Source organism: Megachile rotundata, chromosome 2, assembly GCF_050947335.1.
Source record: "Megachile rotundata isolate GNS110a chromosome 2, iyMegRotu1, whole genome shotgun sequence".
NCBI classification, from domain to species: domain Eukaryota; kingdom Metazoa; phylum Arthropoda; class Insecta; order Hymenoptera; family Megachilidae; genus Megachile; species Megachile rotundata.
In genome coordinates, this window is record NC_134984.1 from 11,909,614 (window position 1) to 11,934,855 (window position 25,242).

The 25,242-nt window shown below is 33.9% G+C and overlaps 4 protein-coding genes across 6 annotated transcripts in view; 1 reads left to right on the forward strand and 3 right to left on the reverse strand.

Annotated features, from left to right (window-relative positions):
• Nucleotides 1-6,508: 6,508 nt before the first annotated feature.
• On the reverse strand, nucleotides 6,509-20,462 carry sip1 (septin interacting protein 1). Of its 2 annotated transcripts, XM_076528932.1 has the most exons (9): nucleotides 20,308-20,462; nucleotides 16,342-16,871; nucleotides 9,647-9,866; nucleotides 9,394-9,571; nucleotides 8,361-9,316; nucleotides 8,083-8,279; nucleotides 7,356-7,784; nucleotides 7,063-7,220; nucleotides 6,509-6,972 (listed from the first exon to the last, which is right to left on the reverse strand). In XM_076528932.1, exons 1-9 carry the CDS (start codon nucleotides 20,445-20,447, stop codon nucleotides 6,724-6,726), a joined length of 3,057 nt encoding a protein of 1,018 aa, XP_076385047.1. In that variant the 5' UTR covers nucleotides 20,448-20,462; the 3' UTR covers nucleotides 6,509-6,723. The 2 variants fall into 2 exon arrangements, with proteins under 2 accessions (XP_076385047.1, XP_003705694.1); XM_003705646.3 differs by lacking the exons at nucleotides 16,342-16,871; nucleotides 20,308-20,462 and adding an exon at nucleotides 9,974-10,236.
• The window catches only part of Flo2 (flotillin-2), a 156,164-nt gene continuing 141,450 nt past the window's right edge, over nucleotides 10,529-25,242 (forward strand). For both annotated transcript variants that reach the window (XM_012290876.2, XM_076528941.1), the window contains exon 1: nucleotides 10,529-10,839. In XM_012290876.2, the coding sequence (XP_012146266.1) occupies nucleotides 10,791-10,839 (49 nt within the window). In that variant the 5' untranslated portion in view covers nucleotides 10,529-10,790. The remainder of the gene's footprint in view (nucleotides 10,840-25,242) is intronic.
• Nucleotides 12,102-15,667, reverse strand: LOC143263979 (glucose dehydrogenase [FAD, quinone]-like). Its single transcript, XM_076528942.1, has 2 exons — nucleotides 15,471-15,667; nucleotides 12,102-15,388 (listed from the first exon to the last, which is right to left on the reverse strand). The coding sequence occupies exons 1-2, from the start codon at nucleotides 15,544-15,546 to the stop codon at nucleotides 14,454-14,456; spliced, it is 1,011 nt and encodes a 336-aa protein (XP_076385057.1). The 5' UTR covers nucleotides 15,547-15,667; the 3' UTR covers nucleotides 12,102-14,453.
• LOC100877781 (glucose dehydrogenase [FAD, quinone]) lies at nucleotides 20,472-23,216 on the reverse strand. The gene is made up of 2 exons (XM_003705665.3): nucleotides 21,360-23,216; nucleotides 20,472-20,846 (listed from the first exon to the last, which is right to left on the reverse strand). Exons 1-2 carry the CDS (start codon nucleotides 23,199-23,201, stop codon nucleotides 20,694-20,696), a joined length of 1,995 nt encoding a protein of 664 aa, XP_003705713.3. The 5' UTR covers nucleotides 23,202-23,216; the 3' UTR covers nucleotides 20,472-20,693.

Consider the following 25,242-nt stretch of genomic DNA (forward strand, 5'->3'; position numbering starts at 1 on the left):
ATTTTTATTTTTAGTGTGGATATTTGGATAGGTTAGGTTATTAGGGTGTATGGAAATTTGGTAATTTGGTCATTTTGCAATTATTTTATTTAGTAGTTTGGTCATTTTTGTTATTTGTATTTATAGTATGGATATTTGGATAGGTTAGGTTGTTTGGATGTATGGAAATTTGGTAATTTGGTCATCTTGCAATTATCTTATTTAGTTTGGTATTTTTGGTGTGGATAGTTAGATAGGTTAGGTTATTTAGGTGCATGGAAATGTGGTAATTTGGTCATTTTGCAATTATTTTATTTAGTAGTTTGGTCATTTTTGTTATTTGTATTTTTAGTGTGGATATTTGGATAGATTAGGTTATTTAGGTGTATGGAAATATGGTAATTTGGTCATCTTGCAATTATTTTATTTAGTTTAGTATTTTTGGTTATTTCATTGTTTATCAAATTATCAAATTACCAATTTATCAAATTTCTAATTTGTTTGTCTGATAAATTTGTAAATTGACTACTTGGTGACTTCGCAATTTAGTAACTTGATGATTTAATAATTCTATGATATTGAGCTCTGTTAATTTGGTTTGTCAGTAATCTGATAACTTGGAAAGTTAGTAACTTGATAATTTAGCAACTCAACTTGATAATTACACTATGTAATTATGTAAATAATATTCTATAATCAACATCGTTATCTTTGCACATACATATTAACAATATATATAATGTATTATATAATGTACATAATATGTATTAACTTATGTACCAACTTATAATTTATATATAATATATCTTATGCATCGCATTCTATTTTTGATTTTCCATAATATACCGATACAGCGTGCAAATATAAACGACACTTGTGCACAATGCGGAGCGCATAATCGAGTCCGAGGAACACTGCAATATAGTTCAGTGCATTATAGCAGGAGCCACGACCTGGGAGGCCTTTCAGATAATACGGAAAGAGGAACAAAATAACGATCGAGGCTAAGGGAAGCCTGTCGACCATATCTTGTACAGATATGCATTATACGTTGCTCGCATTAAACTTCTTGCAGCCCATGTCACTATACAAGTTCAGTTATTTTCTGCACGACAATGTCATACAATCTGATTTGCTTGTTTTTAAGATTCGCCATTTATTATTATTTAAATTGAGAAATAATAAATATTTCAATTCCTCAAATATAAAAGTAAAATACTACTTCTTATCATGTCACAGCTAGACTTAACAATTGTAAAACTTTAGCAGGAAAAATGAACTAATCAATTATGAATAAAGATCAAATTACAAATGAATTAAGAAATTCCAATAATTCAAATTATTCTGAAACTCTTATTTCTTTTTATATAAAAATTTTGCAAGTTAATTTTTACTCTTTCTCTCCAATGTTTAATCGTAAATATTCTGACACATGATGAAATCACGATAAACATGAAAAATTCACTGAAGTTGTACTGAAACGCAAAATTCTTGAAATTTCTTCGAATCCAGTTTTCAATAATCGTACTAACACACCTAACGTATGAAGTAACGGTACAAACGGTCACCTAAAGTCTACGGCAAGATAAAATCACGTATTAACCTTTCAAAATATAATTTCATAAAATGTTGCATAACCCACGAATACCATTAGCGCAGCTAATTCCACGCACCGGTCAACGAAAGTTACAATTTATATTTCCGCAACGAATCGCGAAAAACCAGGATTAATCAGGAAAGCTGAAATTCCTTTCGCAACGTTTCTGACACGTTCCAGGTCGTCCCTTGTCATCGATTTCTTACGTACAACCGTTCGATACTCTCTCTTTCAAATATTTCAATAACTTCATCGTAGTCAAACCACTTTCTTGAAACACTCAAATCTCGAGTACTTTTTCTGTCACGTTATAAAAACATTATATAGAATTAATTTTTAAAATATAATTCACAATGAGAGTACAAGTATTTTCGTTATTTTACATTAATTCAGTATTTTATAATATAGGTATACTTTAAACATGTATTATTAAGTTTATTTAAAAATATAATAAAACTGAAATCTACTCGAGTACTTCTTAATATTAATAAAAATATGATACACATTTAAACATTGTGCTGTTATATTGAAATTAATATACAATTCATTTTTTGAATATAATACAGAATATAGGTACAATAATTTTAGTTATTTTACGTTAATTTAATATTTTATAATATAGGTATACTTTAAACATGTATTATTAAGTTTATTTAAAAATATAATAAAACTCAAAAATCTACTCGAGTACTTCTTAATATTAATAAAAATATGATATACATTAAAATGTGCAGTTAAATTGAAATTAATATACAATTAATTTTTTAAATATAATATAGAATAGAAATACAATAATTTTCAATATTTTATTACACGTAGATATACGTTGAACATCTGTTATTAAGTAGTTAATATTACATTATAATTTTAATATAAATTGTAACATAAATTTCCAAAGAATGTATTACGAGTAAAACGTAAAGTGTAAATTTAAATGAACAGTAATAACATACTTTACCCCAGTATTAATATTCAATTAATGTCTTTAGCACCGAAACGATTACCTATCGTTAATCGTGGCGATAACATAATTTCCGGATAGTAAATAACTTTCTACTTATTTAGGAACGCGATCACCGATTAATGGCCGCCGATCGATAAAGCGTTCTGACGCTTGTATGAGTAGTTGGCATTTCGTGGAGGAACTTAGGGACAGAGATTTGCGTGGGATTGGAATGTTTGGGCGCGATCACGTTTTGCTGAAAACATATGTCCACGAACGTTCTGTCTATTCCAGGCCATAGAACTCTCTAATCAACTATTTACATTACCGATTAAATGTTTAACCCGTTTGCTACGGTGACACTTGTGTGTATCGAAACCTCGGAGGAGTTAAGAACGTGGAGATAAGTGGATGAACTTCTTCAAGGATATTTACGTATATGTGGACATTTAGTTTGTTTTTAAATTTAGCAGAGGTTGTGGATGTTTTTATGCTTAGAACTACTTATAGTAGTTGTTTTTATAGTTAGTAATCAGTTCACATATGTTCACATAGTCATAAGTTCACATATGTGGATTTTGCTATTGTTATTAGATTCAGTCAGAGATCATATGTGGATTTATTGTTGCTTTTAAACTCATTAGCCGGAGATAACATATGTAGATGTCGCTATTGATTTTTAAAGTCATTAGCTAGATATCACATATGTGAATTTTGCTATTGTTATTAGATTCATCAGTCAGAGATCATATGTGGATTTATTGTTGCTTTTAAACTCATTAGCCGGAGATCACATGTGTAGATGTCGCTATTGATTTTTAAAGTCATTAGCTAGATATCACATATGTGGATGTTATCATTTTTTTTTCTATCAATCAAAGATCACATATGTTACTACTGTGTTTCTAAATTCATTAATCAAAGATCACACATGTAGATATTATTGTTGTTTTTAAATTCATTAGCCAGAGATCACATGTGTGGATGCTACCACATACACATGTAAACCATAGATCACATATGTGGATGTTGCTATTGATTTTTAAACTCGTCAACCATAGCTCACATATGTGAGTATTAATATTGATTTTTAAACTCATCAACCATAGATCACATATGTGGATATTATTATTGATTTCTAAACTCATCAACCACAAATCACATATGCAGATATTACTATTAATTTTTCAATGTCTCACAAATACTTACAAATATTAATTAGTTACTTTGGAAGAAAAAATTCATTATAGTACAGAAATTTGAACAACAGAATATACATATGCATATAATTTATATAAACATATATTTTCCTAAAAATTATTATATATATAATTATAACTCTGAAACAGCCCCTAAACATTATAGCTTCCATTCAATATAAAATAGATTTGAAACTGAATTATAACAATAAGATATATAATCAAACATTTAATACTAATAATACAAAATATCAAACTGATAATTCAAAAAATAAAATCTTGAAAAATCAAATTTAATAAAACCTTGACATAATTCAAATCTTGATGTGCCTTTACTTTTTCGATTACATGAAATTTATATCACGGATCACCAATGACTTTTACGATACCCAACATATTATAAAAATTATTATAAGTATGGGCATGGGTCAGGTATACTTATTGACAGGCCCATCGAGATTGCGCCATCATCCTCGGGTGAATGAAATCTTGTTGATAACAGGTGAAAGAGAGGAACCTTCATTTTGACTGCGACTCTTTCGCACGATTCTCGAATCGACGTTTCCTGGAAGAGAGTAATGGCGTTCCACTTATGTATGATAAAACGACACCACTGTTTCAACAAAATTGCATGAAAAAAAAACTGTTATGGACTCATTTTACCTTATTGCGCAATTTACCGCACACGGTTTTGCAATTTTGCTTAACTTGGTCGAAAATAAAAAGTAAGGGAAGTATAATTTGTAATCTATATGCATATGTAGGAGACATGTTAGGAGACCAGGAAATGCTAGGTTAGGATCTGATTAAGTTTTCTTCAGAATTTGGAACTTTGAACATTTGGAAGATGTGGGAACTTTGGATATTTTAAGAATTTTTTATGGCTTAAAATTTGAGAAGTTAAGTATTAACAAATTTGAGGATCTTAGAATCTGAGAATTTGGGAATTTTGGAAATTTCAAAAGGTGGAACTCTATAAACTTGACAATTAGAAAGTTTAGAAGTCCAGAAGCTTACGAACTTCAGAACTGACAAATTTAAAATCTTGATAATTTCAAAATATTTTAATAATTTCCCAATCTTACACAGTTTTACAAACGAGTACAGTCCTTCAGGTGGTCTCAAACAGTGCATCTGCTATTTACGCATTAACGCTAATCTCTGCGAAATACAAATAAATCACGTAATCTATAAGATCCACTATAAGTGATTTATCTCGACACTGATATTTCGTAAATGCATAAATATCCGCAGTCTAGTTATTACGGAGCGCGAGCACCTCCAAGAATCCCGACGCCATTTTATTTTTCCAACGACGCGGTCGTCGGCCCAATATTTCCCCGTTCTCGGGGCGACAACTTCTCTCGACGAGTGTCTCAGAATACGATAGAAGTTAAGATCTGGTCAGGTTCGACAAGTGCTCGGCTCGCGTGTCTGCATATTGCACGCACACTTTCGTTCGTGCAAAAGAAAAAGGGAGAAAGAGTGTGCAGGGTCCGTCTTGAGTCTGTTGCAGCAAAGGCAGCCAGTTACTAGGCAGACACTCGGATACGATGCAAATTTTCTCGACACCCGAGAGTAGAGATCTGCTAGGCGTGTAGGCGAGAGATGTCCATCCTCTTACAGGACCAGTCCTCCACTTGTACCAGACATGGCGTCGTTGGTGTTGGTGCCATAGGCGTCACCTAGTATCCGACTCGTTTCACGATGGAATGCAAAAATAGCTCCTTTTCTTATAAGGATGGAATCGCATATTCGCGTGGATTCACTCGGCTCGCTATTGTCATTATTGTTTCGATGCTAATGATGGATGAAGGCGTTTTGTCCTTAATTGGTTAAACTATGAGTATTCGAAAACGGGGAATTTGAAAATTTACTGTTGAGGAATTTGGGAAGGGAGTTTTGAAATTTTGGGGATTGCAGAGGTGTGGTGATTCAGGGATTTGGAAATTCCGGAATTTTTGAAATTTGAATATTAAGATTTAGAAATTTATGAATTTGAAAATGTAGAAAGACAACACAAAATGAACATACAGTATAATTTTCCCTTACATCCCTTCTTTTCGATTTCCTCAGAATATGTAATTTGTATATAAATCTGTTTACAAATTTAAAAATTTCCTTCACGTTATTCAAACTTATTTTATTATTTTGTTTTTGAAAATATAAAATATTTTTCAAAGTATAAAGATACCCCAACCGTACCCCCAAAACGAGAGCCTTACCACCCCTTGCAAAAATTCATTACTAATTATAATTATTGTAACCCCGATCAGCTATAATATGTCCTTGTAGAATTAATTAGTGATCTAGAAATTGCACAATAAGGTTGATAAGATGCATCGATGGTAGCATGGTGGCGCCCATGGCTGGTACACAGGACCGGCACACATCGTGGTGGTTGATACACGGTGCCTATTGGGCGACTCTGTAGGTACATACGTACCACTCCGCAGGATCACGTACAACTTTCCATATCGAGGAGTTTTATAGCTACGTCTCGGTAGTGGGATAACCAGGGGCGCCTACACGCGTTCGACTTCGACTGGCTCGAACAGAAGTGGTCAATAAGACAAACATCCGTGAAACCGAGACTGCATTCGTGAAACGTGAATGCCAGGAGTATCGTCGAAGGAAAGAGATGTTCTCTGTATCGCGAGAAACACGTAGAGCTTCAGATGGAGTTCCACGATATACGCTGCAAGTATAATGCGTAAAGCGAGGATGTACAGGGTGTCCAACGATGACGAAACAAGGTGTACTGACTTACCCAAGAATGGTAGACATTGATCTGATAAATTCTGTCTTAATTGTCAAGTAATTAACAATAAAATATCATACAACAAATTGTACAAAAGACAATAATTAATTTCTTTGTAATCATTCACTCTATACAATGCAATTATTCAACATCGTTTATCACAATACTATTTTACAGTATACATATGTACAAGATAAGTTACATATAATTGAACTCGCATCATAAATCAAGATTATTGTTACACTTAAAGTTCTGACATGTCCAATAAAGCATTCAAATGCGTCGGCACCCAATTCATGCCGTTGTGACAGACGAACAAGACATTTCCGTCTATATAAGCCTGGACATTACCCACTTTATAAACTTGTTTTGCTTCTCTATACCGATTCGGTATAGGCATAAACAGAATGCCTCTTTCTTCGCATTTCTTTTGGACAAGGTCTTTGAAACCTTGAGGTATTTGCGACGCTGTCCGTACCGCTTCGGCGAGTCTCTGAAAAGGGGAAAGATATTTTATTACGAATAACGTCAAAACGACATGTTATGGAAGAAACTGTTGCATAAATTTAAAGAATAAACGTACTTCCATTCTTGGCTGGGCGGTCGGTGGCATTTGTGACATGGTAGGTTGAGTCCTTTCTAAGCTCGTTAAATACGAAACTTGCTCCATCGCACCGGGTTGATGACTCTGCGGTGTGGAAACTGCTCTGTTCATCATATCCAACGCTTTCTTGAAGTGTTCTGTAAATTAATAAATATACGAATCAGTTTAACAACGTAGATTACCTATTAAATTTTAATAAACAACTCTGCACTTTCTATCATAATTAAAATAGCACTGATTACAATTATTTTATAGAGACTTTATAGACTTACCTTTCACCAAAGGCTCAGCTAACATTTTTTCACTTAACATGCCTTTCCAACCCATGTACCAGTTTGTAACCTGATCATAATTAGGGGAATGATTCAACCAAAGCGCCAAAACTTGCAGCCACTTGGGGAAGAAGAATTTGTCAAGCAATCCTGCCATTATGTGAGACGGAATCAATTCTTTCCATTCGTAAACCCAATTCCATTGATCTAAATGTTGCTGATGCGGATTTATAACAAACTCTGACAACGCTATTTGCAACTTCGGTATAATATTTTTCACTAAGAAGGCTTCCATGTCTCCTTTCGCGAACACATTGGACCACGGTTGTAACATTAATCTAGCAGATCTGTCGGACGGATGCCAACCTCCTAACGCCGATCCTAATTTACGTCGTATTATTGGATATATTGATGTATCCAAACGACTTCCTGTAATAATACAACACCAAGGTTATCAATTGACATACAAGATTTTACAAATAACGAGCATTTTGGTACCCGTTCATACCACCGGATACGTAGAGTGGCATTCCAGTTGAAACCCAACTGAATTTACTTTGAGCTCTTAGTGCTAAAAGTTTACTGTAAATTGTAGAATGATAAAATAGTAGTATAGTAGTATAATGATAAGAATAAGATGACACTTGTCCATATGAAAGTATATACTGTTAAACCAACACTGCTTACTTAAATAATATATTAAAATAGTATAATAAATTATACTAACGTAACAGTGGTAACCACGGATGGATCCATGTGTGAATAGGTACTGTATCAGTCAGGGGATTCCATTCCTCTACTTCTAGGGTAAGTTTGGGGAGAATTAACAGATCTAAAATATTTTCTAATATCCAGGCTGGAAGTAATGGCATCCAATATTCTATTAACTCAATAAGTGGTACTGGCTCCCTACAAGTCCACTGCCTGCAACAAATTATTAAAATAAGAATTTTCTTCAACGATTATATCAATGTCTTTTTATCAATTTCCAAAATAAATACATACTGTATAGCCCCTCTAATCGATGGCATCCACGAATTCCAAACTAGGTGGTCATATGGATGCATTGTTCTCGTTTGAAGGGTAGTAATGCCACTTTCTAGAATACACTTCCATTGCTCAAATAACTTAATGGGTTGTTTCGGTTGTATTAACGGATTCCAACTAACTAAACAGTCTTTTATTTTTGGCCCAACAAAACTGCTGGCTAATTCACCAAGTTCATACATTTTATATTCTTCATAATATTTGTCTTGTAAATCTTTGAAAGCTTCTGCAGTTTCTTGTAAGGACATTTGATTTGTTTCGTCCATTAGTCTATCTACGATTGCGAGAACGTTTTCTAAAGTATTAATAAGATGGTCGTGTTGATCCACGACTTTGGCTAAATTTTTCTTTTCTGCTTCTAGTGCAACTACTCTATCACTCAAATGCCTTGTTCTCCTATCATTTTGTATGATATCCTGTTCACACATATCTACAAGTACATTCAAATTATACTGAAGTTCTGGCAATGCAAAATTAACCTTTGATTTCTTGTCAGTGATAATGATATTGTCATCGGGTCGTTGTTGACCGCCAGCTATTGCATGATATCCGCTGAGAATTCTTTGTTCTGGACCAGTCATATCTATGACTTTAACCCTGCTCATTTCACTTGAGATTCTCACTTTTTTGTTAGGTTTCAACTTTCCATCTTCTATAACCTGATCAACACTGCGATAAACATATTTTACTTTCTTCTTAGCAGCATTTCCATCTCCCTTCCGCCATTGTGATAATTTAGCTTTAGGTTCCTTTCCATCCTCCGCATCTTCCTCTTTTTTCTTTTCTGGAACTTTTGGACACTTTTCTGGCCCATAAGCACCAATTGCTCCTCTACCTTTCCTCAAATGTGCTTCTACTGGAGCACTTATACCTTGCAACTGTTTACCTAATCCTTTCCCAGGTTCAAAACCCATCTGAAACAATATAAACAAGTAAGTATGATTGCATAATAATGATGATATTAATATATAAATGAATGTTTCATACATACCTGTAGTAATAGTTTAGCGCCAATACCTTTTGTATGAACTTCCCAACTACCCATTCCGCTTTGTATTAACAATGGATTTACTTTAGCCTTCTTTCTACGTAAACCGGCAATATCACCATCTGTATTTAATGAAAAGGATGGACGCTGTTGAACATTACTTGGCCGTTCATCTTCAGAACTACAAAAGAACGATAATGTAATTATTATTTTTATAAAAATATTCAAATAAGTTCCTCCAAATGTATTTCATTACCTTGAACTGTTTGGAAACTCCCTCTGAGATTTGCCTTCGCTTTCATTATCACTTTCATTATCATCCTTTTTTTCTGATTCTTCTTTTGGCTTTCCACTTTGTTGAATACCTCCCGCTACAAAATTTACTGGCGCAGTATAATTTTTTGGCCCTTTATCAAAAGTTTTAAATGACGGTCTTGTAGATAATTCTTCTTCATCACTATCATCAGCCCAAATACCTATAAAAAATCAATTATGACACTTTTAAAATTAATATTAAAATTAAAATAAGGGATTAGATTAAGGATCTTAAGCCACGTAGATATTAAACATATGAAATGTTTACCAAGCATTTGTTGCTTCTTTGATAATTTGCGTCTGGGACGATTGATATTGAATTCATTTTCGAGATCGTAATCCGTAATTTCAAAGCTTTCTACTTCGTCCTCCGACATCATGCCGATATGTAATAATACTTTGTACAAAATAAAATATTATACCGTATACGATATTTACGTATAAACCAAAACAATAATACTAATATCAAATATTTAAGGTTATGTTGAGTCACATTCTCATCAAACTGAGCTATGTTCAGTTGATGCTGTCTATACAGTAGTACCATACGTCTGCAAAAACCATGTCATAGTCTGTAAAGTATGTAAAATAGGTGAATTCAAACAATGTTTTCAACCTTTTTAAGACAAAAACTAATTCATGAAAACGCCTAACGTATATTTGTATAGAAATCTGTAATGTATGTCTGTTGTTTAAATAAAGATAATAGGCTATCGAGAAGTGTAAGTAGTTTGAATTTCCCGCACATTTCAAGGAGCATGCGCAAGTGTTTCAGGAGCACCAATCTTTTGCAGTTGTTCGCAAAATGCGCAGTAGTTCGTAGGTTGGCAACGTCGCAAGCTAGGGTTTTGCAAAAGCTACAAATAATTTTGGGTAGTGGCTTTGAGTGACATCGTAACCTTACGACGCGTGACGAACACGGGTTATTACGTGTAATTAATGATTTACCGGGGTTTTTGAAATAATTCGTATATTTTATCACTGCCAATTTGTTGTAAAAATTAGTGTATTAGTGATAAAACTGTGTTAGTGCGGATTACTAGTGCCGGTTTGTTATTACATCGTCGTCGAGATAAAGCTTGACAATGGGAAACGTTCACACTTGTGGTCCAAACGAAGCTCTCGTCGTATCAGGTATGTAAATAAATTAAGAACTTGTCATTTTTAATGTTTTAATCGAGCGTTGCAATATATTAATCTAGAGCTGCCACGCTTGATCCATTACCAAACTCGTTACCGGTTTTCTCGATATAACATTGATCATGAAACATCTTGCGTTTTAAAAGATTATCGTTCAGTAATGATTTGTTCTTAAATATTTTCACTTGCAAAGATTTCCTCAAACAACATGATTAGCTACTGACCTTGTCAGCATCAATGTGTTTGAGTTCAGCTTCACACATGCAGTTATTTACATTGCTCAGTTTGTGCATGTGTAAACAGATACTTATTAGGTGTAAATGTGTTATGTAGGCTTAGGCACTTTTTGTTCGCAATAAAATAAAAAATAAACATTTAAAATTATAAATTATTTCCTCAAATGTACTTTATAAATAATACAAAAAAAACTTTATTTTGTTTAAAATTTAAATAAATTATTATTTGCATTAATTAAATTATTCAAATAAAATAATACATAATTCAATACAGGAAGTTGTGAGGAATGATAAGATTACCTTTTACTTCAACTGAATGAATTTACTTTTATTTGACTTCAAATATATGTATACATAGCATTTATATACATATTTATTCTTGAATAACATGTCTGTGTTGTGTGCATGCATTTTAAGGAAATTTTATATTACTGACGCAGTTGATAATGTTGATGTAAACGAATAAGCAAACATTTGAGAAATTATTTAAATGCAAGATGGGGAAATAATTTTGTTGAAATAAAATAATGCATTATTATTTTTAATAATATTTAGCCAAATAAAATAATATGTTACTCAAATAATCAGTTTTGACGTGTGTTATTTAGATAATATTTGAGCTAATAATAACTTGTTTGTTACAAAAGTAGAAAGGTATATCTATTATTGTAAAAAATGTGAGTCATGAATTGATGAAATACGTTGTTAGAATATTAATAAGAAAAGGTAGGAAATAACAATGTAATTAACTATATGTATATATTTTGTATAATGAAACGGTTGACAACATATATATAGAATGTCAAAAATATTATATAATAATATTGAATGCTAAAGGGATCAATATGCCTTACCTCAAACTGTTTATTTTCAATTATATTATTTTTTGAAAATGCTTTTCTCAAAATATATTTACTTTTATAGAAATGAGGAATAATTATATTATTTTCTACTAAAAAATAAGTACATTGAATGTTAGTAGCTTTAATTAATTAAAACTAATATAACAATTTTTTTGCAATATATTGGTGAAAAGATTATGAATTTGGACTGAATAATCTCAAGGTGAAATTGATAAGTTCCATTTACGTTTGTAGTTCAACTCAGTCAATTGAACACAAGATCATAGGGTTAAAAACTTCTGTATCTATGTGTCATTGCACAGATCATTAATATAGTACTTCAACAAAAACTTTTACCGTTATATACCAAAATCTTTAAGTGTCATGTTCAAAAATTGCATTAAGATATATAGGACTATAAAGGAAATAATTTACTTTCGAAACAATTAAAGTTGTATCTGCTATTCGTTTATTAATCATTAAATATTTCATGAAGAAATCAAGACATCAATGTATATTGGCAATATTTCAGAATTGGTAAATATTAAACATTTTGTAATATTGGCCATATATATTGATCGTCTGACATCTTCATTAAATTACAGGATAAAGCGGAAGTTTTGGTTTCTGTTTTAAATATATAGTAGTTATTTTGAATTTATCTTTTGGGTGTATAGTTATAATTCCATATAATATTAAAGTACTAAGAAATGCATAATAAAAACTATTTGAGTATAATTTTTGCTAGAAAATATTTGTGACCTCCAGTCACCGTTCCTGTTGAAATAAAAATTCCTAAGTAACAGTAATTTACCAATATCCTTTTCTGTGAAACACGCATTACGTATATTTCCAAACATTGATTGAATCTGTCCCTCATGCTAAATTATACATATATGCAATCAAATAATTTACATAATTATATTTAAATCTCATTGATAAGTTGTATATATTTTTACTAAATCATTCACATATATCATACTTGACATTTGATAAACTATCAGATAAAAATATGTACAAACATTTCCGATAAATAGTCTTATTTAAATTATTGCAGATAGAATGACTATCAGTATATTCTTATCTATAACATGATGAATATTATCAGTTTCTTTCAAGCTCAATTACAATTGTCAATTGAGCTTAATATCAATTTCTGTTTATTTCATAAATGTCAGTATATTAGTCATTAGTGAAAGTATATTCTTATCGAATTTCATACAGAAGTATATCAGGAGATAGTATGTACATATGATTCATCCCTCATTTATCGTCATTGACGAACTTGTTGCATGCTTTTGCGCATAAAATTTCCTTTTAGTCGAATGAACAGCGGTATATATAGGTCCCTCGTTTATTCCGCGATGCATTCTGCACGCAAATAATTTGTGATCTCTTACGTAATTAATGAAGTAAAATTACTTTCATCGCTCCTAGCACCACAAAACGAGGTTTTTAAATGGTACACCTTTAATAAAACAGTACATCACGTAATTAACGTTTGTCCTTATAACCTTGTGTACATCAACTTGATGAGTCTCAATTTTCGGGAGACTTTCCGCATGAGATAAATACGCAGTAATTCATCAATTGCTACGTTATATTGACGTTATAAAGACTAATTGAGTAGAATTCAATTTTCGAAACTTTTACATTGTAATTTTTCTTTTATAAATTAAATAAATTGATCAGAATAATTTTTAATTATTTTTAAAATATCATTTAACGGTATTATGTATAAATTTTTAAATATGCATTATTTCTTAATAGAAAAGTTATATTGTATATTTACAAAATTTCTACAGGGTGATAAAAAAGTAGGAAACTAATTTAAAAATATCTAAATTTACAAATATTCAGATTGCTGAAATTTCATATTTTCAATTACCAAATTTCTACATTTCCAATTGTCTTTCCAATTTGGCAATATAACGAGAGTCTACAAAATCTAAATCTATCTAAATTTACATATATTCCGATTGCTGAAATTTCATATTTTCAATTGCCAAATTTCTACATTTCCAATTGTCAAATTTCCAAATCGGCAATATAACGAGAGTCTACTATACTTTACATCAAATTGCAATTTGTAGAATTTATATACTTACATTCATAGTATGAAACTCCATTATTTGAGAATATACAAGTATCTCTTAAAAATATGCATTCATATAAATCACATATATCATAAAGATACTTATTTAAATAACTTACATATTTCATTGCAATACTTATTCAGATAACTCACATGTTTTATAAAATTACATACTGAGATAACTCATATACATGAAGATACTTCCTGAGATAATTCATATGCATCATGATGATACTTGCTCAGATAATTCACATATATAATAAAGATACTTAATCAGATAATTCACATATCTTCCAAAGTATTTACTCAGATAACCTACTTATCCCATGGAAATACTTACCTCAATAACCTAACTATCTGACGAAAAATATTCAGATAACTCACACATCTTATAAAGATATTTACCCATACCGACAAATCCCCAAATCAAAAACCTCATTGCCAGTCATTCTTAATCATATCAGCCGCTTTCTCCCCTATCATAAAAATGCCCGCATTCACATGCCCCGTGGGCATAGAGGGCATTACCGACGCATCCGCAACTCTCAACCCCCGAACACCGTACACCCTCAACTGAGGATCCACGACCGCGAACGGATCGTCCCTCGGTCCCATTTTCGCGGTGCCTATCTCATGATTCATCATGGAAGGCAGATGCTTAATGGCGCACCTCCAATAATCGTCGCTCGCAAACTCGAACGACCTACAGCCAGGAATCTTGATATCGTGCAACCTGCTGCCATATTTCTGAAACGGAGGTGTCTTCGAGATGTTGATGGCGTGTTTCACGCCCTCCAGGATGATCTCCACGTCCGCAGGGTGGGTGAAGAAGTTAGGCTCCATCCTGGGCGGCTCGAATGGGTCCTTTGACCTAAGTGTGAGTCTACCAACGCTCCTCGGACTCTGCACTATGGGCCAAATGGACCAAGCGTCCCTGTTCTCGATGGGTTTATAAACGGTGTCGTACAGCTCGTCGGTTATCCTCAGAGCCTTCTTCAGAGGTAGACCTCCGTCCGAGTGCAGGGATCCAGAAGCGAACAGCAGCTCCACGTCCGGCCTACTATCGGGAGCATACTTGGTCCTCATGAACGCCAAGGCTTCCGCTCCTCCAGGAAGCGACATCAGACCGTCTCTGTGCAGCAGGTACTCCACGAAGACACTAGGTCTGGCCAGTCTGCTTTGCAACAGAGACACAGGTTGATTGACCAAGAAAGTCAGACCCAGGAACCCTACGTGCTCGTACATGCTGTACCCTACTTTGGAGTCCTGGATCACCTCGATCCCCAGCTCCTCCAGATGCTCCCTCGGTCCTATCCCTGATAGCATCAACAGTTTTGGGGTGTCTATGGTACCGGCAGAGAGGATCACCTCTTTGGAACAAAATACTCGCTTAGACTGGTGGTTTTGACTGAATTCGACACCGTACGTTCGGTTATTCTCGTCGATTAACACCTTCGTCACCTGTGCTCCCGTTACGATGTTCAGATTCGGTCTGTTTACCCGAAGGTACGCCTTCGAGGCGCTGCATCTAGTTCCTTTGTCCAAGTTCGCCTGGATGTACGAGAACCCTATTTGATCCTCGCCGTTGTAGTCCACAATCTTGTAACCCAGATGTGTCCCAGCTTTTAGGAACGCCTTCGCTAGTTCTGTGTGGTAGGGTACGTGCTCCACACAGAGGTAGCCGTTGTAACCGTGATACGAGGAGTTCTTGATGCCTGGACATGAATATGTGGCTTAATTGTGACTGTTGAATATGGATTTGAGATGTTGATCAGCGTGTGAGGATCTGGAGACTCACGTGCATATCTTTACATGATTTTTATGCGAGGCTGTAGGGTTTTTGTGCCTTTCGTGTATGTCATTTGGTTATATAAAATGGAGGACAAGTTTTATGAATTTGGAATTATCGAGTTAATTTTCAAATTTCTAAATTAAGGAATTAACAAGTTTGCAAATTTTTGAGTGTTCAAATGTTCATGTGTCAGGTGTTCATATGTTCATGTGTTCATATGTCTATATGTTCATATGTTCATATGTTCAAATGTTCAAATGTTGAAAAGTTCAAAATTACAAATTTCAAAGATCCAAAATTCTAATATTTTAAAATTGCAGAAATGGCAAAATATAAGAATTCTAAAATTCCATAATAATTCTAAAATACAGAAAGTCTAATGTCTCAAATCTTCCAAACAGTTCCAAAATCCTAACACCCCTTTCTCCAATTGTCCCAAAACCCTGACACCCCAAATTTCCCAAAAAGTTCCAAAAATATAAAAATTCCAATTGTGTCTAATAAATGTGAGAAATGATCGTACTGTCTCACCTGGGACATCAAATTTCTCGCTCTTCTTGAAATAGTGCAACACATCGTTATAAGACCACCCCTCGTTTCCCAGCGCAGCCCAGATATCGTAATCCAATTTGTTTCCCCGAGTGTGTATCATGTAATTAAGAGTGCTCGTTCCACCAAGGGCTTTGCCACGTGGCCAGGAACACTGTCGATTGATCATTCCTAAACAAGCGTTCTTCTGGGGCTCGACCTTGTAGCCCCAATTGAAGCTGGACAACTGAAAATAGCCCACGAGTATCGGCACTTGATGAAGAAGACTCTCGGGTCCTCCGGCTTCCAGCAACAAAATATTCCATTTCTTGTTCTCCGACAGGCGATTAGCCAATACGGAACCTGCCGATCCAGCACCCACTACGATGAAATCGTATTTCTTGTTGTTGGGATCGACTCGATTTAAAACTTCTGGCGAGGGACCGTAATTTTTTATCGCGTTCAGAAACGTTTCGCATTGGCTGAGGGATATGAGGGTCAGTAACAGTAGTGCGGTGAGGCTGGTCATAGTGCTGTAAAAGAGGAAGGCGGTTTTAGTAGATATTGTTATGATAGAAATTTTAGAGATTGACATGATTTTTAGTTTACTAGTTTACTACTTTATTAGTTTACTACTAGTTACTAGTATTAGTTTACTAGTTTAAAGTGTACTGCTGGTTTTTATAATAAGATAGTTTAGTTTAATATTTTTGGTTGCAGTGTTCAGATTTTTAGTAAAATAGGTTACTCTACTATTTTTAGTTATATTGTTAAAATTTTTGACAAAATACTTTACTCCACTATTTTTAATTATACTGTCAATATTTTTAATAAAATTTTTATTCTATTTTTAATTATACTATTAAGATTTTTGACAAAATACTTTACTCCACTATTTTTAATTATACCATTAATATTTTTAATAAAATCTTTACTCTACTATTTTTATTTGTCCTGTTAAGATTTTTAATTTTTAGATGTTCATGAACGCAAATGTACACATACATTTTTTAATTAAAATGCAAGCTGTCTTTCATGAAAATTGTTGTTTTTCATATGTCATAAATTGAGAATCACTGTTGCAGATAATATTGAATTCGTCGAAGTATTATATAATCGATACAAGTAGTAATTAATTTTTGTTATTTTTCTTACGCTGCGGAAGTTATGTAGTCGCAAAATTAGCCGAGGGAGTCTACAGTGCAATGATGGCGTTACGGATTCCGGCACTGACTAAAGTATAATAATTTTTCGCGGACTTTTGTACGCTATCATTGAACTGTTATCTCAGACAGATTTTACAACTGCAATAATTTGTCCACCTTGTTAAATTTCTAGAATGTCGAGTTTTTAAATTTTGTAACTTTGAAATTTTTTCAAATTATAAATATTTTTGGGGTCATGTAGATATTTGGAGTTATATTAATTCGACTCAAATTTTGTATATTTCTCAAATTTCTACATTTTTTAAATTTACGAAATTTAAAAAAGCACACATTTTTCTCCTTCTTCCAAATTAGGTAAATTTCCAAGTTCCCAAATTTTTTAGATTTCTTAGTTGTTCCAAATTTGCAAATCCCCAAATTCCCTACATTTACCAAATTTTTAAGTTCTTCAATTTCATAAATTACTAGTTTGCAAATTTTGTAATTTTTGCCAATTTTTCAAGACTTCTAAATTCTCAAATGTGAAATCACCAAATTTCAAAATTCTCAAATTTTCCAAATTTCAAAATTTTCCAACTTGAGACCTTGAACTTAGTAAATTTACTAGTTCAAAAATTTCTAAATTAGAAACTTAAATTCCCAAATTTCCTAAATTCTAAAAGTTTTCAAAATTCTTAAAATTTCCTAATTCTGCAAATTTCCCCAAATTTTCCATCTTGAAGACCTTGAACTTAGTAAATTTGGCAGTTCAAAAATTACTAAATTAAAAGATTAAAAATTTTTTAAATATTTCTAAATTCTCAAATTCCCCATATTCTTAAAGTTTTTAAAATTCTCAAAATTTCCTAATTCTGAAAATTCCAATTCCTTATAATACTAAAATCCGTAATTCCCCAAACTTTCAACATTACAATTAAAATCTAGCTCTTACACATACCTATATGTATATTATATTTATATTTATATTTATTTTATATATTGTGAGTTGTATTATATTGTATATCGATATCATTAGAAAGTTAAGATTTTCACATTCGTATTTGTTAACATCACATGCCTGTTTACATAATAGAGGTCGCTATATAAAATATAGAGGATCTTTGCATAAATAATTCACGATCTGCTTGTTGACATTTCAACTTCGCTTTCATTGAAACAAACACGTGCGCTTTCACTGTATACCTAATGTGTGTAACTATGTAGGTCACACACGAATAACTTTGTGTTTCATTCATGTAACAACATTATGCAACATTAAAATTCACGAATTGATAACAATTGATACATATTATTTCCTGTAATAAATATTCACTATATTCGTATGATTCATTTTTTATTAATTATGTGAAATTTCGTTCAATATTTGCAATATGTGTAAGGAAACAATAAAACAACGAAATCTTGTAGCGTGACCAAATTCTACTTTCATTTCTGACTTGTTACCAAAAAGTCTATAAATTTGGCATGTATTGCGTGTACACATTCACTTTTATGCTTTCTTATTTACATAAGTACTGCTATTATCTTTTAATATTAAAGTTGCATAGATATGATCAGTAGAGGACATTAGACCAAACGTTATTTTTATCAATAATTTTTTTTTTTGAACATTCAGTATTGTTCTTGAAAAGTGATGCATTTTGAAGGATCGATATTTAAGAATTTACTCTGATTTTCAATACTCTGAATTTCATCTAAAAATTTAGGAAACTGATTTTTAAAGGAGGGATCAGAAATTTAGAGGAATCATTTCGAATCTTAGGGAGATCATTTAGAAACCTAAATTCTAAATTTAGAATTAGGGGGATCATTCAGAATCTTAGAAAGCTAATTTAGAAATTAAGAGAATCAACATTTTCAAATTTATTTCTCTTTCATCTAAAAATTTAGGAGACTCGTTTATAAATTTAGAGGGATCAGAAATGTAGAGAAATTATTTCGAATCTTAAGGAGATCATTTAGAGACCTAGAAGGATTACTTAGAATCGTGGAGAGTTAATATAGAAATTGGGAGGGATCAACACTTCCCTTCACTTCATTTATTTCTCGTCATTTTATCTGAACATGTATGGGACTCATTTAGAAATTAAGAGGAAGCATTCAGAAACTTAGGATTATTTAAAATTTCAAGGAGATCATTTAGAACCTTGAGGACGTCACTCAGACATTTGGAGGTCTCGATTAAGAACTTAGGGGTGTCATTTAGGATCTTAAAGATTATTTAGGATCTTAGAGATTATTTAGAAACCTATAAAAGGGTCATTTTGAATTTTAGAGAAATCATGTAGAAATTTGAAGATCACCATTAGAAATTTAAGGGAATCATTTAAAATCTTAAAGAGATCATGTAGAAGCTTAGAGTGATCGTTTAGAGTCTTCGAGGGATCATGTAGAAATTTACAGAGCTCGTTTAAGGTCTTAAAGAGATTATGTAGAAATTTCGGAGGTTCATTTAAAAACCTAGGTGATCATTTAGTATCTCAAAGAGATCATTTAGAAATTTGAGCTCTTGATTGGAAAGACATATCATTTAGAATGTTAAAGATCATGTAGAAACATAGAGATCGTTTAAAATCTGAAAGAAATCATGTAGAAATTTAAAGAACTCACTTAGAGTCTTAGCGAGATCATATAGAAATTTGGAACTCTACAAACTTAAAGAGATCACTTAGAATGTTAGGAAGATCATCACTAAGACCATGAAACTTAGGAGGATCGTTCAGAAACTCAGAAACATTGAACAATTATCTCACACAAAAGTTTGTACACGTAAACAATTTTGAACAGTACCGTAATGACTTACCTCACTAAAATCTCTGATGATGTCGCCCGGCTGCCAAAACTGCTTCTGAGGACTTGGTGTTCACTTTCCACTTCAAGATCCACTAGAGAAATGCGCTTTCTCGTGTCGTTCACGTAATACTTACCCAGCTTGAGTAACATTAACTTGGACTTGGTCGACCCCTACTCGTATCGTTTCCCATACTTATTGTACATTTGTTTTCGTCTCGTTCACCTTCCACTTCTGTGTCCGTACGAAGACGGAGCAGATTGCTGCACCTTTATTCTCGAATTTAGATGACTACTCACGTAATTATGGGCACAGTTTTTTAGTTCTACGACAATTTATTTCGGTTTAAAAAAGGTCTTTAGGTTTTATGTACAAGGTTGGGAGGATGACTTGAAGTATTATACTGCGTCATTGCTGGGATAGCCCCACTCTGTTTTTATCATGTCGGAGCACTTTTCGGCGATCATGAATACTGGGATATTTGTGTGGCCTCTTGGAATGTCTGGCATTATGGATGCATCTGCTACTCTGAGTCCTTTAACTCCAATCACCTGCAATGTTACATAAATTGTTAGAGTTAATTTAAGAAATTATAGTGGAACTGTTTTTTGCATGTCTTCAAAAATTGTTGAATGAATTTTTAATTTACATGTTCTAAATAATTCTGTATGTTTATGTAATATAAATGGTACTCTACAGTCAGAATGTCCTGCAACAGTATTCTGACAATAATTACCTACTTTCTCTGTACACAGTTCATAAAATTATTTATCATTGCACGAGTCAAAATGTTCGTAATAAAATGAATCTTTTATAACTTGAAGTGTGTCACATATGAATCACATATGAAGGTATGAAAAAAACATTTAACTTTCTTAAAGGTTAAGGACCTTCTTAAAGTTCTGTAAAGAAATGGTTTAACTCTTACATGTATTTTAAATAATTTTGGAAAGAAGTATGAAAAATAGAATGTTCACATATGTGAGCATTTGTCATCAGACTTAAAGCTGCACATATGTGTCGGTATCCTTGAAGAAAAATATCTTCGCAAGATCTTAACGTACCTTCAGAGTTGGATCGACGACCGCAGTCTTATCGCTGACGGGACCCATTTTACAGGTTCCGCAATAGTGATAAATAGTCAGGGTCTCCATTCTGGTGTTACACAGCCAGTAGTCATCAGAATCGAACGGATATTTCTCGCACTCGGCCACCGTTTTATTATAAAACTTCGCACCGAGTTTCCTCATAGCTTTCGTTTGACCGATTCGTAGTGCCATTCTGATGCCTTTCAGTATGACTCTGATATCTTCGGCGTCGTCCAAATAGTTAGCAACAATACTCGGTTTAACATTCGCGTTCTTCGACTTCAACCTTATCCACCCTCGACTGTTCGGTTTCAGCAGCATCGGGAATGTACCCCAAGTGTGTGTGCCTTGAAACGCCGCGAACTTATCAGTTATTTCCTGATTGAATCCAAAGTTCTCTACATTAGCTCTGATCGTATACGCAGATCCCATAAGCGACATGAACTCTATGTTCGGTAGTCCGTCGTGATCCTTCGGATCATCCACATTCACAAACCCAAGCGCTTCAACTCCACCGCTGACCGTGAATGGTCCTTTACGATTCAACAGAAAATCCATGGCGTAAGGTTGCGTGATATCCGCCAGAGTGTGCATCACAGCACTGACAGGCTCGTCAAGAGTGAACACGATTCCCCCATACGCTATGTGGTCTATTAGATTATCCCCGACCCTGGAATCCTTCACCACGTCGATACCGAGTTTTTTCAAGTGTTCGGCGGGTCCTATTCCAGACAGCATCAACAACTGAGGCGACCCAATGGCACCAGCGCACAAAATCACCTCCTTCCTCGCGTACACCGTTATACGACGATTGTACTTCACGAACTGCACCCCGACAGCTTGCTTCCTCTTTTTATCGATCAGTATCCTGTGCACCATGCTCATTTTCGTCACGTGCAAATTCCTGCGCCGCCTGTTGTGCAGATAAGCCCTGTTGCTGCTCATGCGGTATCCTTCCAACGTGGTGGATTTCACTTGCGAAAAACCGATCTGTTTCTCTCCGTCGTAATCCACCAGCGGGTATCCCAGTTCCTGGCCAGCCTCCAGGAACGCGTTCAGCAAAGGCGACTTGTGCGGAGCGTAGCTTATGGTCACGGGACCACCGGTGTAGTGGTATTTTCTGTCGTTCCTCAATTCCGGTATCTGCATGTTCTCCAGCTTCTTGAAGTACTTCAGCACGTCCTTGTACGCCCATCCCTTGTTCCCCTGTTGGGCCCATTCGTCATAGTCCTTCGGGTTACCCCTGGTAGCGATCATGTAGTTCAGAACGCTACTGCCGCCCATCACCTTGCCCCTGGGCCACTTGCACCTGTGACCTTTCATACCCTTGCAGTACTTGTTGGATGGCTCAGTCTCGTACTTCCAGTCTATCTCGTTGATGCGCTGAATAAAATTGGCCGCTACGGGCACGTCCATGAACAGGGTCTCCTCAGGCCCACCTTCTATCAGCAGCACCCTGAAACCGTCGATCTCGCTGAGTCTGGAAGCTACTGTAGCACCCGCTGTTCCTGCACCCACGACGATGAAGTCGTAGACGGAGTTGGATGGAGGTGTCGTGTCCGGCTGGGCGGCTGCTAGAAATTGTTGGTTGGCGAACAGGAAGTTTAGACCACCTATCGCGGCACCGAACATGTTCTCAAATATCGACGTATTGGAACGGTAGCCGTATAGGTTAGGGTAATGTCGTTCGGCGTTGGACTTATACTGATTCGGGAAAATGAGCAGAGTCATCGGCAACAGGTAAACGAGTCGCGAGATGATGAAAATGAAACTGACGTTCGTGTTCATTGTGGATGGTCTTCGCGGGGGAAATGACATGTGCGGATCGAACGCGGACTATATAACGAGGTGATTATTGTTTCCTTTTTTGCGGCTGGATCGTACGAGGAAACGCGGTGTACGACGTGTCAGCTGATTTGATTGAAGAATGTTTTTACAGATTTTTAGCGAGAATGGAATTTCGTAAGATTGTTCGGAAATTTTCTTTGATGAAAACTGTTGAGTTAAGGACAGGTGGATGCAAGCGACTTGCATTCGAAGACATTCATAGGTTTAATTATGGTATTTTTTGTTGTTGGGCTAGGTTTTGAAGTTTTTAGTTTTCGAAATTTTCAATCTTTAGAAATTTTACAGTTGTTTGATTTCCTAACTTTTTTATCTCTGGATTGTCAAATATTTTTATTTTGAAGATTTGACTTCCACAAATTTCATAAATTTTCAAGTTATTGACTTCTCAAATTATTTTCCCCGTAAATATTTAGATTTTGAAATTGTTGAAATTGTCATAGATTCTGCTGTGGGATTTTAATTTTCTTTGCCGGTTTTCATATCCTAGCAGATAGTTTGATCTGACGCACGAGTCGAGACCCTGGCCATCGAATTAGGACCACGTACGACAATTTCACTTTTATGTTTATAACATTACGTTACATATGGAAAATTGTCGTAGGTCATGCAAAATTATTATTAAATACGTTGATAACGATATATACATAGCAATTTGTTACTATCGTGATAATAAATTGTGAGGGTGATGAGCGATTAAGGGCCGTGTGAGTTTACGTTAGGCTGGAGTATCGATAGCGTGTCAGGTGAAATTTGAATGCCATAGAAAATGTCTGCCCACTCAAAAGACTAGTTTACAACTCTCCAACATTATCTGAGTTGAAAAGAATTACAGATATTTGGGAAAATGAAGATATAAAGCATATGATGTATACAGAGCATGCAAACTGTGACCAAAGCAAAGGAAATACAAGATATTAACATGTGTTAATAATGTTATGTACAGTAGTAGTTATGTTAGCAGCTAATAAATATCATTACAATTTGAACAGGTCTAATTTTACGGAAAACGTGAAAAATGCTGAAAATTTATAGTGGTAATTCGATGGCCAGGGAGTGTAGTAATGCAAGGGGTGATATCGAACAGAGGCTTCGAACTCTCTCAAATTGTTTTTATAGTCCTCAATTTAAGACCAATAATCTTTCCTTGTCCAAAATTTCAAAAACAATTCTGGTAATCGAATATTGATATTAGCATTACTTCCTTTAATATATCTTAAAAATTAATACGTCAATGAATCGACAAATACTTGTTCCATAAATCCGGCAGCTATTTATAGCCGTTCTGCGAATTAAACCATTACGCACATTGGCCACTGTCTTCCTTTATACGGAAAAAGTGACCGATAAACAGGTTTTGTTTTAACCTCAGTAATTTAAAAAAGGGAAATAATGAACTGTTTACTTGGTCTCGCTCATACACGTACAAGTTTTGTTCGTTTATTTAAGGAATATTTTATCCTTGTGTATTAATATGCTAAGGTATAATTTATTTTATTCCGCAGTTGTGTTTCTCCCCTTTAAACTACGTATAGAAGCTGTTATGGTGTAATAATAAAAAGCACGTAACAGTTAAAAAATTAACAGTGATTAAAACATTTTTTAATTATCATTTTGAGAGTCTCATTTCAGAGAAAAATAAAAATGTACTTACTTTGGTTATACTGAAATCTTCAGACGATCCTCCATCCTGTAACCTAATTTCAATCGTGGAATAAATATTCAGTCATGTAAAAATCATTCATGATTAAATAACACTTTTGGCATAATTTTTCCATAAGTAAACATTTATTATATTTTATAATTGAAATATTATTATTCATGACTGAATCGTTTTTCCTCGAAAGACTCTTTGTGGAAAAAAGACGAAGAGTATGCTTTTTAAGGGATGCATCTAGGGATTTAAAAATGTATATAAAAATGAAACGAGGAATTTTTAGAAATTTTATGCGAAATGTGACTCAATTTTTGTAATTTCGAATATTAAAATTTTTTAATATTGAAACTAAATTTT